Below are 18,385 nucleotides of genomic sequence, written 5' to 3' on the forward strand. Positions count from 1 at the left end.
ATTGACTTCAAGTTCAGGACTTGTCATATAACTGCTGAGTTACTTTGGCCTGAAAAACTAATGAACACTTCCCAGTTTCTATTTCCTTATCTGCATCATCCTTGATAATCTGGATATCAAATTCTGTATCCAAAAGGGAACTTAGCTAGCCAGGCTGAACTGAATCCCTTTTGAAGTGGAATTATTTGATTTGCACATCCCACTCAGGGTTGGAAATGAGACCAATGAAATGTTGGGTCATTGAGAATGTTCCCTTTTTAAAGTCTAATATGTATTTTTTTAAGTCATGCAGACATTTGATTCTTTAATGTAGACATTACTAACTAGTTCTACCAAGGCAAAATGGGCTGTTAGTTTTCAGGAGGCCTGATTAAGAATTGATGTGATAGGATTTAGGATTCAGACTTCCTAGGAAAGGTAGGTTTGAGGTGATATATGTGACAACAGACATTACTTTAAAGAAGTCTAGAACCCCATCTCCAGTATCCCAACAAGCTGCCTGGGTTGGGTGACAATGGTCATGGAAACTGAACATGAACTAATACCACAGCACAGTGAGTCACACTGGTGGCTTAAAAGAACTCAGACTCAATTCTAGTGAGAGGACAAGGTCATTATTTTGTCTAAGTGTGGGTGGGGACAGAAAAAAAAGTGTCAGGCCCAAGAACAGGAAACTATCAGGTGACATAAGTGATTTGATTTGCACTACAAGTCAGGCTCCCTGGAAAGTTAGGTAGGAAACTTGGGATAGATTAAGACTAGTAGTAACAAGTGTATATGGCAGGCACTACTTGTGTAGACTTTTGAAGGTTAGAGTTAGTTAGCAGGGTTTACATTCACAAACAATAGAATTCTTAAATTCTCCACAGCAGATGCCATTTGCTGTCTGCCTCCTCCTCCTCCTCCTCCTTCAGCTTCTCCTCTTCCTCTTTCTTCTTTTTAATTTTATTGTGGTAAAAAGACTTAACAAAAGATACAACCACTTAACAGACTTTTAAGTGTATAATGAAATACTGTTATCTATAAGCTCAATGTTGTACAGCAGATCCCTAGAATTTATTCATCTTGTGTCAGTGAAATTTTATACCCATTGGTTAGCAACTCTCCATTTTTTCCTTCCCCTCAGAATTTGGAAACCACCATTCTATTCTTTGTTTCTATGACCTTGACTTTCTTAGATAACTCATAAAAGTGGAATGATTTGTATTTGTCTTTCTGTGACAGGCTTATTTCATTTAATGTCCTCAAGGTTCATTTATATGGTTGCATTTTTTAAGGCCAAATCAAATTGCATTGCAAATATATACCATTTAAAAATCCATTTATCTGATGGTGGACATTTAGGTTGTTTTTACATCTTGATTGTTATGAATAGTATTGCATTGAACATGGGAAGGTTAATATCTCTTTAAGAACTCAATCTCAATTCCTTTAGATAAATATCCGGAAGTAGAATTACTGGATCATATGGTAGTTGTATTTTTAATTACTTGAGGAACCTCCATACTGTTTTCTACACTAGCTGTACTGTTTTGTGTCCTCACTGTCAGAGCACAAGTGTTGCAATTTCTCCATATCCTCACTAACATGTATCTTTTGTGTTTCTGATAATAGTCATCCTAACAAGTGTGCAGTGATATCTCATTGTGGCTTTGACTTGCATTTTCCTGATGTTTAATGACATTGGTCATCTTGTACATATTGGTCATTTGTAGGTCTTCTTCAGAGAAATATCTATTCAAATCCTTAGCTCATTTTTAAATAGGTTATTAGTTTTTTCAATTGAGTTGTAAGAATTTATTGTGTATTTTAGAAATCAACTCCTTACCAGATACATGGTTTGTAAATATTTTCTTTCATTCTATATGTTGTTTCTGTTTATGGGTTCCCTTTTGCATACAGAAGCTTCTTAGTTTGATTGGTCCCATTCATTTATTTTTGCTTTTGTTGCTTCAGTTTTTGGTGTCATATTCATGAAATCATTACTAAGACCAACATCATAAATCTTTCCTCCTCTTTTCTTTAAGACATTTGAGTCTTTAGTTCATTTTGGGTTAGTTATTGTTTATGGTGTATGAAAGGGTCCTTGCTTAGTTCCTAATCTTACTGGAGAAGCTCTCAGTTTTTCACTGTTGAGTATAATGCCCTTTCTGCGTCTATTTAGATGATCACATGATTTTTACCCTGTATTTTATTAATGAGGTATATCACATTAATTGATTTTCATATGTTGAGCCATCTTTTATCCCAGGGGCAAATCTCACTTGGTTATGGTGTCTGATTCTTTTAATGTGTTGCTGAATCCAGTTTCCTATTATTTTGTTGAAGATTTTTTCATCAATGTTCATCAGGGATATTGTCCTTTAGTTTCCTTTTCTTGTGGTGTCTGTCTGGTTTTGGTATCAGGGTAAATGCTGTCTTCATAAAATGGAATGGTTTTCTTCTCTTCAGGTTTTTGGAAGAGTTTAAGAATGATTGCCATTTCTTCTTCTTTTTTTTAATATGAATGTTTACTTTTGAGAGAGAGAGGGGGAGGGAGAGAGAGAAGAGCATGCATGGGGGATGGGGGGCAGAGAGAGGAGACAGGATCTGAAGTGGGCTCTGTGCGGACACTGGCAGCAGAAAGCCTGATCCAGGGCTCAAACTCACAAACCATAAGATCATGACTTGAACTCAAATTGGACCCTTAACTGACTGAACCACCCAGGCACCCCACGCATTAATTCATCTTTAAATGTTTGGTAGAGTTCATGAGCAATGCCTTCTAATCCGAGGCTTTTCTCTGTTGAAGGTGTAGTCCAGCTAAAGGTTTGTTAATTTTATTTTTTCAAAAAACCAACTTTAATTTTTTTGATTTTTATAAGTATATTTCTATTCTTTATTTCATTTATGTCTGCCATAAGCTGTATTTTTTACTTCCTTCTGCTAACTTTGGATTAGTTTGTTCCTTTTCTTCTTCCTTGAGGTGTAAAGTTAGGTTGTTTATGTAAAATTTCTTTTTTAATGTAGGTGTTTGTTGCTATACACTTCCATCCTAATACTGCCTTTGCTGTGTCTGTCAGCTGTTTAACCTACTACCCATTAGTTTTCTGTTCTTTCTTAGGGTTTATAGTTTATAGAATATGTGTTTATTCCATTTATGTTTTCAGATTTTTTTGGTTGGTACTTCCTTTTTGAAAAAGTCCTTTAAAAAGTAAAATACACAAATGATAAACTTTAAAAAACGATATTAAATGTATATAGTAGAATAACAACAACCAACCAACCAACCAACAAAAAATGTCTTTCTAGTTTTATCTCTACAGAAGCATCTACTCTCATTGGTTTCTTGTGTGTCTTCCCAGAATTTCTCTTTTCTAATTTAGATTATTAAGTTCTGGAAGAAACAATGGTAGAAGAGTTTGCTTTCTGTGAGCTGTTCTACAACAGCTCTTGTTCAAAGGCAGGTGATCCAAAATGGTAGCATGAGTCACAGATAGGCCATCGGTGTGTCCTACTTGGGGCATCCCAACTGATGTCATGTTTTTACATCACTGGTCGTTTAGCTTGTATTTTATTTTATACTTCATGCTTAAAGGCATTTAAGGATTTGGTTACATTACCCGTGTTTGAAGGAAATAAAAACAGAAACTGACTTTAATATTTCAGTTTATTGTATGCTTTTCCCCTACTTAAATTCATTTAATTATAAGGGAATTGGAACTTATTTTATTTTCTTATCATATGACTCCTTAACAATAGTAAATGTTATCATTCTCAGATTAAGTATGAAATTTATGGTAGTATTGAAAAAAAGAAAAAAGGTTATTTTAATCTTTATACTTAGAAATCAGATCCTAGGGCAGGCCTCAAACTTAGGTACATCAGAACCACTTTGTGTGGCTTGCCACGAATATAGATTTTTTCCAGCTCTCTTTTTTCATCTTCTACTTACCTACCAGAGTCTTATTTAGTAAACTTGATATGGAGCCCAAGAAGGTTCTGAAGGAGATAATCCCTAGGTCATATTGGAAACACTGCATATTGGACCAACTCCAAGCCTATTTGAGAAAATATTAATTATTTCCAACTGTAAACTTTGTAACTTGCTGGACAACAATCATTTTTGCTGTTTGTTTTAACCTAAGTAGAATCAATAATGGTGAAGTTTTCTTTTAGAATTTGAGCTGACAGGATTTTGACATGGAAAACTTCTTGCCCTTCACTGTTACAGAGGAAATAGCAATGCTGGAGTGGTTCTGACCTTAAGTGGGGTTACTGCACAGATCAAAAACAGCACAACATGTGAAAGCAAAGTTGATGCTGCACTTTGTGGAAAACAGATCACAGGAAACTTCACTGATCAAATGCAAACTGTACTGAAAACAAGTAGTAATGTTAGCTCATTTTGTAAATGTTACTACGTGACATAGGCTTGTGCTCTTAAACAGTCAAATTCATTTTCAGTTACCTGGATAGTTGTGTTGACTTTTGTTATACTGGATGCTGTCATATAAGAACTATTAGCTGAGGTGAAAATGTCATATACAAAGTCTCATCGTAATGACCTGGGTCAGAAAGAGAGGACGTGGTGGCCGTGTGTAATTTGGGGTCCACAAGCTGTGGCCCATGGACAAAATGTAGCCTACTCTGTTTTTGTGTGGCCTACTAAATGCTAAGAATTGTTCTACATTCTTAACTGGTTGAGAAAGAAAGAAGAGAATATTTAGTGACATGACAAATTATGTGGAATTCCAATTTCAATGCCCATAAGTAAAGTATTTTTGGAAGACAGCCATGCTTATTTGTTTGCGTAGTGTCTACGGATACTTTTGGCTTCAATAACTGAATAGAGCTGTTATAACAAAGGCCATATGGACTTATAAAGGCTAACATTTATAGCCTTTATAGAGAAATATTGTAGAGCCTTGAGTTTGCTCACTTCTCTATTAAAAACTGACATTCCATGAAATGGAAGAATTGTAGGCATCAGAATTTCAACCTCTTTTTATCTTAAATCCACTCTTTAGTTAGCTTTTTATTTCTCTGTAAAAAACTTTATGTTTAGATTTTTACGTAAAAAAAATGTATCAGGAAAAAACCAACTTCTTAATTTCTCACTATACTTTGTTGCAGAAACATGTGGAATTCATTCAAAATACATGAGACCTGTTTATCCAACCAAAACCTTCCCAAATCATTACACTATTGTCACGGTAAGTGCTTGGCTCAGTGGCAAGACTGACAGGCCATAGATAGGCACTGACCACAATAGACATGCTTACACAGGAAGTGGCTGAGCCCCATGTCACACACACATTTCAGAAGCATATGTGGCTTAATTCAGGCTAGGAAGTAGCATCTCATTGTGAGGCCATCCAGTGCTCTGACATGTTACGTATGAATGAATATCCCGGCAATAGGCTAATTCACCTGTGTGACAGGCCAGGATAGCTTGTAGGATGTGAGAAATACCATTCTCCTCTGATCTTTTGTGCAGCCATTCTGGAAAACAGTGTGGCGGCTCCTCAAAAAATTAACAACAGAACTCCCCTATGACCCAGCAATAGCCCTGCTAGGGATTTACCCAAGGGATACAGAAGTGCTGATGCATAGGGGCACAAGTACCCCAATGTTTATAGCAGTTCTTTCAACAATAGCCAAATTATGGAAAGAGATTAAATGTTCATCAACTGATGAATGGATAAAGGTGTGGCTTATATATACAACGGAATACTACTTGGCAATGAGAAAGAATGAAATCCTGCCGTTTGCAGCAACGTGGATGGGACTGGAGGATATTATGCTAAGTGAAATAAGTCATTCAGAAAAAGACAGACATCATATGTTTCCACTCATATGTGGATCCTGAGAAACTTAACAGAAGTCCATGGGGGAAAGGATGGGGGAAAAATAATTACAAGCAGAGGGAGGCAAACCATGAAAGATTCTTGATTACTGAGAACAAACTGAGGGTTGATGGGGGCGGGGGAGAGGGGAAAGTGGGTGATGGGCATGGAGGAGGGCACTTGTTGGGAAGAGCACTGGGTGTCGTATGGAAGCCAATTTGATGATAAATTATAAAAAGTAAATTAATTATTTAAAAAATAAAAATAAAAATCATATGCTACTTAAAAAATAATAAAGTGCTAGTAATACACTTTAATCCCTTTAAGGACCATGATATTTGATACTTAAAAGCTTCTAAGTAGTGCATTTCTTGCTATTATTGCTAGTATAACCAATGACTGATCATTATTATAATATGATAAACTTTAATTAACAGTTATTAATTATATATGAGTTTATTAATGTCATTATCACAAGCCATCTGCCTAATATCATTCATTTGCTGCTCTAGACCATGGTAGAACCATACCTATACTTACACTTACACCTTTACCTACACTTACCTACCTATACCTCTTCCTACCTACATACCTATACCTATACCTACACTTACACCTACATATGTATATACATATATATGTATATATATTTGGTATTTAGGTTCAGACCCAGGGGTTTTATATTGAAAGGTATATGACATCTTTCTAAGATATGAGTTATAGATCTTATGCTTTTTTAATTTAAAAGTGTTCTATTGATATATTAATTTAAATCTTTTTTGAAATTATCATTTCAGGGATTATATCCGGAATCCCATGGCATCATTGATAATAATATGTATGATGTAACCCTCAACAGGAATTTTTCACTTTCATCAAAGGAGAAAGACAATCCAGCTTGGTGGCAAGGGCAGCCAGTAGGTGGCACTCTATGTGTGGCATCCAAGTAACCTCCATTTTTCAGTGTGGTTGTGGATCACTTTTCTCTCTCCACGTTTACATTATCTTTCTAATTTCTAAGGGTGGGGAGCGATGGGAAGGTGTTTCACCATTTATCATTATAATTTAAATCTTGTAAATATTCATGATTGTTCATGTAACTTGCCTTCTGTTGAGACTTGGATGTAGTATTCTAAACATAATCTAGCAGTTTCTCAGAAGGAATTTCTGTTAATCCCCCCATTCTGTTTAATAATGCCTTGAAAGCTAAAGAGGACGTACACAATTTTACCAATTTGAAAAGTAAATGATCTTTCTTGCTACCTTACTATGTTCTTGATTTTTGGGGTGGATCTCTAGGTAATTAAAGTTTGCAAATGTTAATATTGTTTAGTTGCTAAAAAATGGCACCATTTCTACCGATTCTACCCAAACAGATTATTCTTTTGACTTCCATTTACCTTAAATGTTCTCTTCTTATAGATCTGGCTGACAGCAATGTATCAGGGTTTAAAGACTGGTAGCTTCTTTTGGCCTGGATCAGACGTGGCTATCAATGACTCCTTTCCCTCTGTATATATGAGTTATAACAGGTAGGACTGAAGATATGATCACACCTAGGCAGGCATGATTAGAATGTTTTTGGTCTTAGCCTTGGTAGTAATTCTATTTTTCCAGTTGTTTGTGTCAAAAATCTTGAAGCCATCATGACTCCTCTCTCTTACATCGCTCACCTGGTCTGTCAGTAAATGCTTGTGGCTCTAATTCAAAATATATGCAGTCTGTAAACTCCTGTTGTTTCCAGCATTGCTGCTGTGGTTGGAGCAACCATCATTGTTTGCTTATATTATTGCACTTGCCTCTTTCCCCATCTCCCTGCTTCTATTCTTGTCTCCTATCATCTTTTCTCCATCTACCAACTGGAATGGTAACTTTAAAAAACAAGTTCCAATTACAATGTTTTTTTTGCACCCAAAACTTCAATGGCTCCCTGTTCCTCTCATAGTAAAAGTCCGCAGGGCTCTACTGGTAGGATCCCAACCACCCCACTGCATCTCAGACCACCTCTTCTGTTATTCTGCCTGGTGCTGACTTCCTGGGTGGGCCTTAACACACAAGGATTACATGCTTAGGGCTTTTGTGTGGGCTGTTCCCTCTGCCCAAGATAACCCCTTCCATGTACCTGCATAGACTGTTCCCCCGACCTCTTCAGGCTGTTGGTCAAAAATTACTTTCTCAATATTGTCTTAGCCTGATCAAATTAAGATTTCAAATTCCAAACCATCCCCACCCTAATGTCTCTCTTCACTGTGCTCTGGTGTTTCTTTTATCCCTGGCATTTGTCACCTTGTGATACACAGTAGAATTTATGTATCAGATCTCTTGTTTATGGTTTGTCTTCACTAGAATGTCATCTTTAGAAAGGAAAGCATCTTTGGCTTGCCCACCAAGAAATTTTGTTAAAAATGAAAAAGAGTGTATGGCAATAGGTGTCCAATATACACAAATGTATAAATGAATGAAATAAAAATAAGCAAATTGAATGAAAATAATTAATGGTCTTTATTTCAGTTGGGGGGAAAATTGAAAGATAGAAGTATGAGAAAGAGAGAAAACAATATATATTTGATTTACACTGACACAAATGTACCTCTATATAAGTACTGAAAATGGGAATCCCTTTGAGTAATATTGAATCCCCTTCAGTATTCTGGTCATGTATGACCACAAAATGTATATATGAAAATATTAACTGTCTTTCCAGAGTAGGACTATAATAGAGTTATTTTTTATTTGAGTAATTTTTGAAAATTATATTTTTCTCTCCTTTTCAGAAGTATCTCCTACGAACAGAGGGTCTCTACATTGTTAAAGTGGCTGGACCTGCCCAAAGCTGAAAGGTATTATCTAGAGTCAGAAAATTGATGGCACACTGGGATATTTGTGGGTATAGAATGCAATTTTTTCCTTTATTTTAAATGACCATTTTGAAAGAAACTTGACATTTTCTTTTTTAAGACATTTTCAAGAGTTATTCCTGAGAGCAGTTGAGTTGAGTTTTTCCTCTTGAGGATGTGATTGGCACTCTGGGGCAATATATACACAGCCAGTACAAGAGAGTAGAGGCAAGTAAGTATCCCAGAATCTGACACAGACTGGAGGCAGAATGGAGAGAGGATCTGAAACGTCATGATCAGCCTGGATTCATGGAGCTAGAGGTGCCAGAGCAAGGCCCTGTCAACAGTCCAGAGTCAGAGCATCCCCAATGAGAGCAACACGTCAACAGTACATCAGAAACCAGCCATCTAAAGAAAGAATTAGAATGGCAGAACGAAGAGTGAGTGGCAAGTCAGAGACTGGGAAATATAGAAGGCTGAGGAGCACCAAGAGAGGTCTTAATAGAAAGAACAAGGCAGATTTTCATAAGTGAGTCAGACCAACACTCATATCCAGGAAGGTCTTATTTGCTTCCTATTAGGGGTACCTCCCCACTGGGCCAAGTGGAATGACTGGGCCTGGATGAAGACAAGGAGGCCAGAGAAAAGGAAGGAAATTGCCACCAAGTTATAAACCTATGCATTTGCCAAATCCAACCTGTGAGTTTATTCCAAGTTGATAATGTTTTTCTCTGTTTCAATTTTACCCCTAGACCTGCTTTTTATACCATCTATATAGAAGAGCCTGATTCTGCAGGACATAACAATGGGCCAGTCAGTGCTGGAGTAAGTTGGTTTTATTTAACAAGTGTAAAATCATCTAGCCCTAATGCACAATGTTAAATATTCTTTAATTCCCACTGAATACAAATGTATTTGATATGAACATGAAGACATTTAAGTAGTGAACAGTCTAAAAGTATATCTACCTTATTAAAAAAATTTAAAAATTACCACAAAACATTAAAAGCCTAAAAGATATAGTTTTATAACTACATCTTGATTCACTTGATAAATATTGATTTGAGAAACATTCGTTAAAAACTTAGATGTAGCACTGTTATTTCATACAGTGGAGCCATCCAGGCTAGATGCTGCGTGCCAGTTCAACACGTTAACGTAGCTCATTCTAAACTAAGTCACCTGCAGGTCTGCTGTGAACTATCTAGCTATCCATTCACATACTACATTCCACTCATAAGATCCTTATAATTGGACTTAATATGCTAGTGCCCCCAACAGAGCCCTTCCTCTCCTGGGCCTCCATTATAATTGAAGTAGACTTTAAAATATTGCTTTTGTCATTATCTAAACCATTATGTTACATTTTTACTACAGAAATAAAGCTCTTAAATATTACTTTAAAAAAATGTAATCTGTCTTCTGAAGTACACCGAAGCCTGTATTGTCCTGGACTCCATGTGAAGCTATGAAGGCCTCCATGAGTATGGAAGCTTCATGGAAACTTATTTAACAGCTGTCCTCCAGTGGAAGACAAGCATATTTATTCTGGTACCCCTACTTTGTGGTGTATCAGAAATGCCGTAGGGCGCCTGGGTGGCTTAGTCAGTTAAGTGTCCGACTTCAGCTTAGGTCATGATCTCATGGTTCATGGGTTCGAGCCCCGCATCAGGCTCTGTGCTGACAGCTTGAAGCCTGGAGCCTGTTTCAGATTCTGTGTCTGTCTTTCCCCTGCTCACATTCTGTCTCTCTCTGTCTCACTCTCAAAAATAAACATTTAAAAAATTTTTTTTAATTAAAAAAAAAAGAAATGCCCTTCTTCTTTTTTTCCCATTAAACCAAAATGATTCCTGATACAAGGCCTTGCTCAAGTCCTACCATTTTTAACCTGATAGTCCTCCATATTCCAGCACTGCTTTGGCTATATCCCGGAATTTAACATTTAATCAGGCTATTTTAAGGGCGAGTGGCGTAGTAACTATCTGAATTACATTCACCACTTCTTTTCTGTTTTAATTCTTATCCACACTTGATATGGTTAATTGTTTGAGAAGAGACACTATAATCTGCATTTGTACGACCCCTACAGCTGACTTAGTATTGGGCACCCTATCTTTTTCTTCTAGTCAATGCTCTGGTTTAGCTCCCAAATAAATTTTAAGTATAATGTTGAAAAGTGATGCAAAGGAAAAGTTCAGGGTGCCCTGAGGGGTGCTTGAAGAGGTCCTAATTAGTCTGGGGTGAGGCAAGAACTGGGACTCCTTAGAAAGTTCTCTGAATAATAAAAAGGAAAAAGAGTTCACAAACAGTCTGATTGAGGGAGGAGGTGAGCATGGTAGAGGAATGCTCAGAATGAACAAAAGGACAGACGGGCAAAGGGACCAATGGTTAGACAAAGAGACAAGGTGATAATGGTAATGGCAGTGAACTCTTCCTGTGTGCTCCTTCATACCAGGTATTGTTTGGATCTCTGTGAGGATGATCTCCCACTCATGTCTGGAGCACTGTGATCCAGGGGCAATGGCTAGAAAGAAGCCTAGAGAAGGAGGCAGGCACCAAATCATGCAGATCCTTGTTGGCCATGTAATGTGCAAGGGAAGCACTGAGGCATTTTAATCAAGGAAGTGACATGATCAGATCTGGGTGTATATAAGGATGTCTTACTGTGTAAGAGGAATGGGTTGGAGGCAACCTGAGGAGGGGGGGGGGTGAGATGGGTTAGCTTTGCAACATTCCTGAAGAGATAATTGCACCTCGAACTAGGGTAGTCACAACCATCATGGAAGGAAGGAGACGCATCTGAGATTCATTTGGGAGATCAACTCAGCCTGAGCTGGGTTGGGTGGTAGAGTGGGAGATCAAGGAGAGTTGTCCGATCGCTATCATTAGCTGGCAGGCGTTTCCATTAACATCAATGAGGTCATTGAAGGGGGTTAATTTTGAGGAGATCATGTGGTGGTTAAGGTGCTTGCGGTGTCCAATGAAGATGCCCAGAAGGCAATTCGATATGGATTAAAAATTCAAAGGAAATGAAGATCAGGTAGCTTGGCAGCAAGTAGATGGTGTATGGAAGCGAAGATGTCCTAAGGAGAGAGTGAAAAGTAAAAATAGAAGAATTAAGACCTTACCTTAGAAGAAGAGGCAAAATGGACAGAGAACCTGGAAAGCTTTATGGCTTTATTACTATTAATGTTATTTTTAATCATATACCTTAATTCAGAGTTAATATGACATAATTTGAAAGCAAAAAGGCTATTTTAATTTGTTTGCTCACTCAGTCTTTTGAAAGCTTATTAACTTTTAGATTTTTCAGTCATCAATACTTTCCTGCTCTTGCTCTGCTATCCCTTTAAGATCTACTTTTAATAGTTTCTGGTGGGTGTGATGTTGTACTAGGCATTCTTAGGTGTGAAGAGAATGAAGCCATTACCCAGAAACTATTTTGAAAGGGCAAATAAAATAAATAATGAGTTAATGTATAATAAGATTTTATTTTAAGAAACCTTTAAAAATCTGATAGCTGAAACAGTGTTTAGGGGCACTTGGCTCAGTCAATTAAGCATCTGGCTCTTGATTTCAGCTCAGACCATGATCCCATGGTCATGAGATCAGACTCTGTGTCAGGCTCCATGCTGGGTGTGGAGCCTGCTTAAGAGTCTCTCTATCCCTTGTCCTCTGCCCCTCCCCCACTTACATGTTAGCTGCCCTGTGCACATGTGCTTTCTCTCTCTCAAAAATATATAAATAAATAGATAAAAGCAAAAACCACAAAAACAAGTGTTTATTATTTTTCACACTTACATTTTCTTTAAAATTTAAATCCAAGTTAGTTAGCATACAGTGTAGTCTTGGACTTGAACACAGCAATTCATCACTTAGATACAACACCCAGTTTGTTGCCTGTATTTAAGAGTTTCTTATGGTTTGCCTCCATCTCTGTTTTTATCTTATTTTTCCTTTTCTTCTTCTATGTTCATCTGTTGTGTTTCTTAAATTCTACAAGAGTGAAACCATATGATATTTGTATTTCTCTGAGTGGCTTATTTTGCTTAGCATAATACACTTTAGTTCTGTCCATGTTGTTGCAAATGGCAAGATTTCATTCTTCTTGATCACCAAGTAGTATTCCATTGTGTATACATACCACATCTTCTTTATCCATTTATTAGTCAGTGGACATTTGGGCTCTTTCCATAGCTTAATAGCGCTGCTCTAAACATTGGGTTGCATGTGCCCCTTCAAATTAGCATTTTTGTACCCTATGGATAAATACCTAGTAGTGCAATTGCTGGGTCATAGGGTGTTCTATTTTTAATTTTTTGAGAAACCTCCATACTGTTCTCCAGAGTGGCTGCACCAGTTTGCATTCCCACCAGCAGTGCAAAAGTGTTCCCCTTTCTTTCCATCCTTGCCAACAACTGTTATTTCTTGAGTTAAAAACAACAGTAGTAAAATTTGGGAAGAGGACTATGGCCTGGTATAGCTGGAGAAGGCCTTATGAAATGGGATGTAGAAGGTGGTGGAGAGATATTTAAAGTGTGGTGAAACCAGAAACTTCTTTTTTTTAATGTTTATTTATTTTTGAGAGAGAGAGAGGCAGAGTGTGAGTAGGGGACGGACAGAGAGACAGGAAGACACAGAATCTGAAGCTGACATCTCAGAGCCTGACGCAGGGCTTGATCTCATGAACTGCAAGATCATGACCTGAGCCGAAGTTGGATGCTTAACCAACGGAGCCACCCAGGCGCCCCAGAAACTTCTTGATATCAAATTTGTTTCAGTGATTCTCTAGTATTGAAGTTGAATTAGATGTAGAATGGCCTGATGGGTTCTGAAGAACCTTAAATAATGGTCTAATACTTTAACAAGATTCAGCTGCTAATTCATTGTTGAAAAACTATTACATGTTAGATGGAAAGAAAAGTTGCGAGGAAAAATTCAATTTGGAAAAGACAATTGAAATTAAGAACAGATTAGCTTAATTGTTGATAAAGCTCATGTACATGATGGAATGATTCTACAGCACTGAAGACCTCCACTTCTGAGGAAGCACGTGGAGGCCGAATACATAAGAAGGATGCCGTACTTATTGAAAAGCCCATTATGTTGATGCTGCATAGAGCTTTTTACTAGAAGGATCGTCTGCAATCTTAAATTTCACTTTACAAAAGGGAACTTTTGGATCCCCAAAAACAGCTGTTCATTAAGGGTTTTACCATTTAACTCATTATACCAGGATTTATTTTACTGTTTACCCAATATCCACTGTGAAAGTGAAGGATCATAATTCCATATGAAAGAAGCAAGGTTATATATCCAGTCTTGGTTTACTCCAAAGCTGCAAACATTTTTATTCCTATTTATTATCTTACCACCCAAAAAACTGCTCACTTGTTGCCTGTCACAGGGATTTCTTTTCTTTCCTTCGTCTGGGCTAGAGTAGGGGGCTGGCATCTGGTCACTTCACATTCAGTGATATGTGCCATCCGTGGAGTGGACGCTGTGTGAAAATTCAATGCTTGGGACGTGTGTGATGAGTTAGGTTGCACGGTTCCTTCTCTGCAGGAGCTCATGCTCTTCTGGGGAGGCAGACATTTGCACAGATGATTTCAAATCTGTGGAGAGTCCAATGATGACAGAAGCCGTGGTGCTGGGAGAGGACAGAGAAGAGGCTATGACTGCAGTTGGGAGGAGTGAGTACGGTGACTGCGAAAAGGGACATAATTACGCCATGACAATGGGCGGGAACCATGACAACGCGCACAAATGAGAGTGCACCGTACCTTAAGAATGAGAGTCAGGAAAGCACCTCCATGTGAATGGATTTTAGCAGTAGAAATAGTTGGTTTGAAGTCAAGTCCTCCTCTCTCCCTTCCTAACTGTGAGACCATAAACATGTTACTTAAATATTTTAAACCTCGTGTTTCCTGGTCTTTCCAACTGGAAATTCCAGATGTTGGAAATAGCACTGACCATGCATGTTTGCATGACAATTTCATGAGATAATGTACTAAATTTAAAAAATATATATAGTTTATTGTCAGGTTGGTTTGCATATAACACCCAGTGCTCATTCCAACAAGTGCCCTCCTCCATGCCCATCACCCCTTTCCCCTCTCCCCCACCCCCATCAACCCTGTTTGTTCTCAGTATATAAGAGTCTCTTATGGTTTCTCTCCCTTCTTCCCTCTCTAAAACTATTTTCTGATGTTCTTAACAGTAATTGGCTTGTAAAATTATTTCTCAAAAAAAAAGCAATAATTTTTATAACAGTACTACAAAAAATTACACATTCCCCCTCCCAATCCATTTGCTATTACATTCACTGAGAAAAACATAATGAACAGTTAATCAATTAAAACTTATTCTTTTAAGGGGTATCTGGGTAGCTCAGTCAGTTTAGTTTCTGACTCTTGATCTTGGCTCAGGTCATGATCCACAGTTTGTGAGATTGAGCCCGGTATCAGGCTCTTGGCTTGGGATTCTTTCTCTCCTTCTCTCTCTGCCCCTTCCTTGCTCATTCTCTCTGTCTCTCAAAGTAAATAACCTATAAAAAAAAGTTATACACTTAAACCTTGTCAGTTCAATGCACTATGCTGATAAGATGTAGAAAAATTTTTAAACAAAATAATATAAGCAGTAAAATAAAAATGAACTCCAATTCACTATTCAGAAACAACCACATTAATAGTCCTTTGATACATTTCTTTTTCATTTTCTGTGCATGTGTGTTTACTAAGGAATGCTAAATATATTTAGGCAAGAAAGGATTATGAAATACATGTGGGTGCCTACAGTTTGGTTTTAATATTTTATGTTTAGCATTGTATTGTGAGCAGTTCCCCATGCTGTGGTTCTTTAAAATACATTTTGAAATGTTAAATATGTGTGGCATCATTATTTTTATATTGAAATAGAAATTTATTGAACTTTTATATTTTAAATTGAGATTATAAGTGAATGAATGAATAAGCAAAGAAAGTGATGAATAGCCCTAAGTGTAAATTGCCATTTGTACTCTAAGTGTTTAGGAGGACAAATTCCCAACAGTAGAATTGTTAGGTTACAGGGTCTTTTTAACGCTCTGGTTAGGCATTGTCACGTGATCACCCAGCACGCGGGTAACCTTGTGGACTTTCGTAGAAGTGTCTGTGGACTCCTCTCCCCAGGATTGGGTATTATCAGGAAAGCCTTTGCAGCTGAACATTTGCTAAGGATGAACGTTTTTCTCAGATGCTAATTGGACAGCAGTCTATTCTTTTGTAGAAAACATGGTTTAATTTTTTTTACTTGTTTATAGAAATTTAGGGAATTTGTATTTGGTAAATGTGGTAGCACAGTGCTGGGCTCTGATATCCTAGTTCAAGGTCCAGAAACTTCAGAGAAGGAAATGTGTTCAGTTTTTACTCACTCCCGTAGGTAATGATCTCATTAATTACGTTTTAATTCATGAAGACAATCTTAACTCCATTTATTCTTTCCTTAGGTAATTCAAGCCTTACAGTCGGTAGATAAGATTTTTGGAATGTTGATGGAAGGCCTAAAACAGCGGAACTTAGACAATTGTGTCAATATAATCCTTTTGGCCGACCATGGTATGCTTTATTTTTCCTTCAAAATTATATTTTATCATTGATTATATCTTCCCACTTCAGGAGCATGCAAAAAGGATAGTGATATTATAAAGTCTATACTTCTTGACCTAGAAGTTCTTGAAAAAGCAAAGACTACATTTTGTGGTAGGCTGTAATGAATAGAATAGTAAAACTAAAATTTCTAGTTTATTCTAACATTCATTCTGAAAATTCATCCGTTCCTTACCTTTCTGTGAAAATGGAGTTCATAGTACTTAACAGAGATATGGTTGGATTGTTATTCAATCAAATATTTTTCGAGTGCCTATTCAACGTCAAGTACTTTGCTAGATATGTGTGTTTGGAGGTACATAAAGTAGAAATAGGCCTTTTCTAGATGGGGTGATATTTTCTATATTAGTCAAGCTATGCTCCAAAAGCTGTGAAGAAACCAGGCAAAGGAGAGAGGAGGAAAAGGACCATGTCTACAGAACTCTTGTTCATATTTTAGGACATCAAGATAATGAGAAACAGAGTAATTTATTTAAAAATTTCTAAAATATTTTCTTAACACATTGACCTAGTGTTTTAAAATTAAAGGGAACCATTTTAATGTGCGTTTTGGTAAAAGAAATCATAAAACATGAAATAAATTTAGAAATAATATGAAAATAAAAATTTAAGAGTAATCTGAAGAATCTTCAAATAGAAGAGTTTTCTTTAAATTTTTTTTTACATTTGTTTATTTTTGAGCAATAGAGACAGACAGAGTACATGTTGGGGAGGGGCAGAGACAGAAGGAGATACAGAATACAAAGCAGGGTCCAGGCTATGAGCTGTCAGCACAGAGCCTGACGCGGGGCTTGAACTCACAAACTGTGAGATCATGACCTGAGCTAAAGTCAGATGCTTAACCAACTGAGCCACCCAGACACCCCCAAATAAAAGAGTTTTAACTACCAAACCGTTTTTTAAAAGCACATGCTGCTTAAAAAATTTAAATAATACACCTAAGGTCTAATTAGCTTTCTACAGAGGATTTTCTTCTTTGAAATTAATTAATTTATGTTTAACAAATGACCTCTTTATAATTCTTATTTATTCGTCTCTGGTAAACATATGTCTTCTCCTCCACTGCCAGGATTTTCAAGTTCTGCCACTTAGAGTGAAATAATAGGATAAAGTGTATAGATTCTCAGAGACACTTGGTTTGAGGTCTGCCACTATAAAATATCTCCGATCTGACGTGATCAAAGGCAATTGTTACCATCTACATACATTCAGTGGATTTTTTTTTATTCAGGTATGGATCAGACTTACTGTGACAAGATAGAATATATGACTGATTATTTTCCTCGAATAAACTTCTACATGTATGAAGGGCCCGCCCCTCGTATCAGGACTCATAATATACCTCAGGACTTCTACACTTGTAAGTATGAGGACACCCATGTGAGTAAACGGGTAAAATTGAAAGTGAGTAACCATAACTTCCTGATTCTGAGGAGATAAGGGTTGCCACACCCCCTCTTCTGACATCTTGGGAAGACCACACGGAAGCAAATGAGAAATCCCCTTCCTTGTTTAAATATCTAAAGACTATGGTAATATCAAATATTTTAGGTAAAAATATACTCTACTTAATCATATTAATATCAATAAATTATTAATTAATAAAATAAAACACTATTAATAAAATATTGATAGTCCACATATTTGTTAGGTTAAATATATTTTACTGATATTCATAATAAATCATATATAATGAAATATACTCTACATATTAATGATTCTAGTTATATTAATTAAAACATCAATCAATTAAAAATTAATATTACTAAAATATTGACATATTCTACTTAATGGTTAGGTCAAAATATATTCTACTTATAGGTTAAATTCTAAGATAATTCTTTGCTTAAAATAATTTCTTATTTGGGGTGCCTGGGTGGCTCAGTCTGTTATGTGTCTGACTCTTGGTCTTGGCTTGGGTCATGATCTCACAGTTTGTGAGCTGGAGCCTGGAGCTTGGGATTTTTCTCTCTCCTTCTCTCTCTGCCCTTCCCCAGCTCATGCTCCCTCTTTCTCTCTCTCAAAATAAATAAATAAATTTAAAAAGAATTTCTTACTAATTTTACCATAGTCA

At 36.8% G+C, this 18,385-nt stretch overlaps 1 protein-coding gene across 1 annotated transcript in view; it reads left to right on the forward strand.

The window, feature by feature from the left end:
* The window catches only part of ENPP3 (ectonucleotide pyrophosphatase/phosphodiesterase 3), a 70,062-nt gene that overhangs the window by 15,119 nt on the left and 36,558 nt on the right, over positions 1 to 18,385 (forward strand). The window contains exons 7-13 of the mRNA XM_029944422.1: positions 5,116 to 5,195; positions 6,626 to 6,745; positions 7,251 to 7,360; positions 8,603 to 8,668; positions 9,418 to 9,490; positions 16,152 to 16,260; positions 17,543 to 17,671. Of these exons, the coding sequence (XP_029800282.1) occupies positions 5,116 to 5,195; positions 6,626 to 6,745; positions 7,251 to 7,360; positions 8,603 to 8,668; positions 9,418 to 9,490; positions 16,152 to 16,260; positions 17,543 to 17,671 (687 nt within the window). The remainder of the gene's footprint in view (positions 1 to 5,115; positions 5,196 to 6,625; positions 6,746 to 7,250; positions 7,361 to 8,602; positions 8,669 to 9,417; positions 9,491 to 16,151; positions 16,261 to 17,542; positions 17,672 to 18,385) is intronic.

This window comes from Suricata suricatta, chromosome 7 (assembly GCF_006229205.1).
Source record: "Suricata suricatta isolate VVHF042 chromosome 7, meerkat_22Aug2017_6uvM2_HiC, whole genome shotgun sequence".
Lineage (NCBI taxonomy): Eukaryota > Metazoa > Chordata > Mammalia > Carnivora > Herpestidae > Suricata > Suricata suricatta.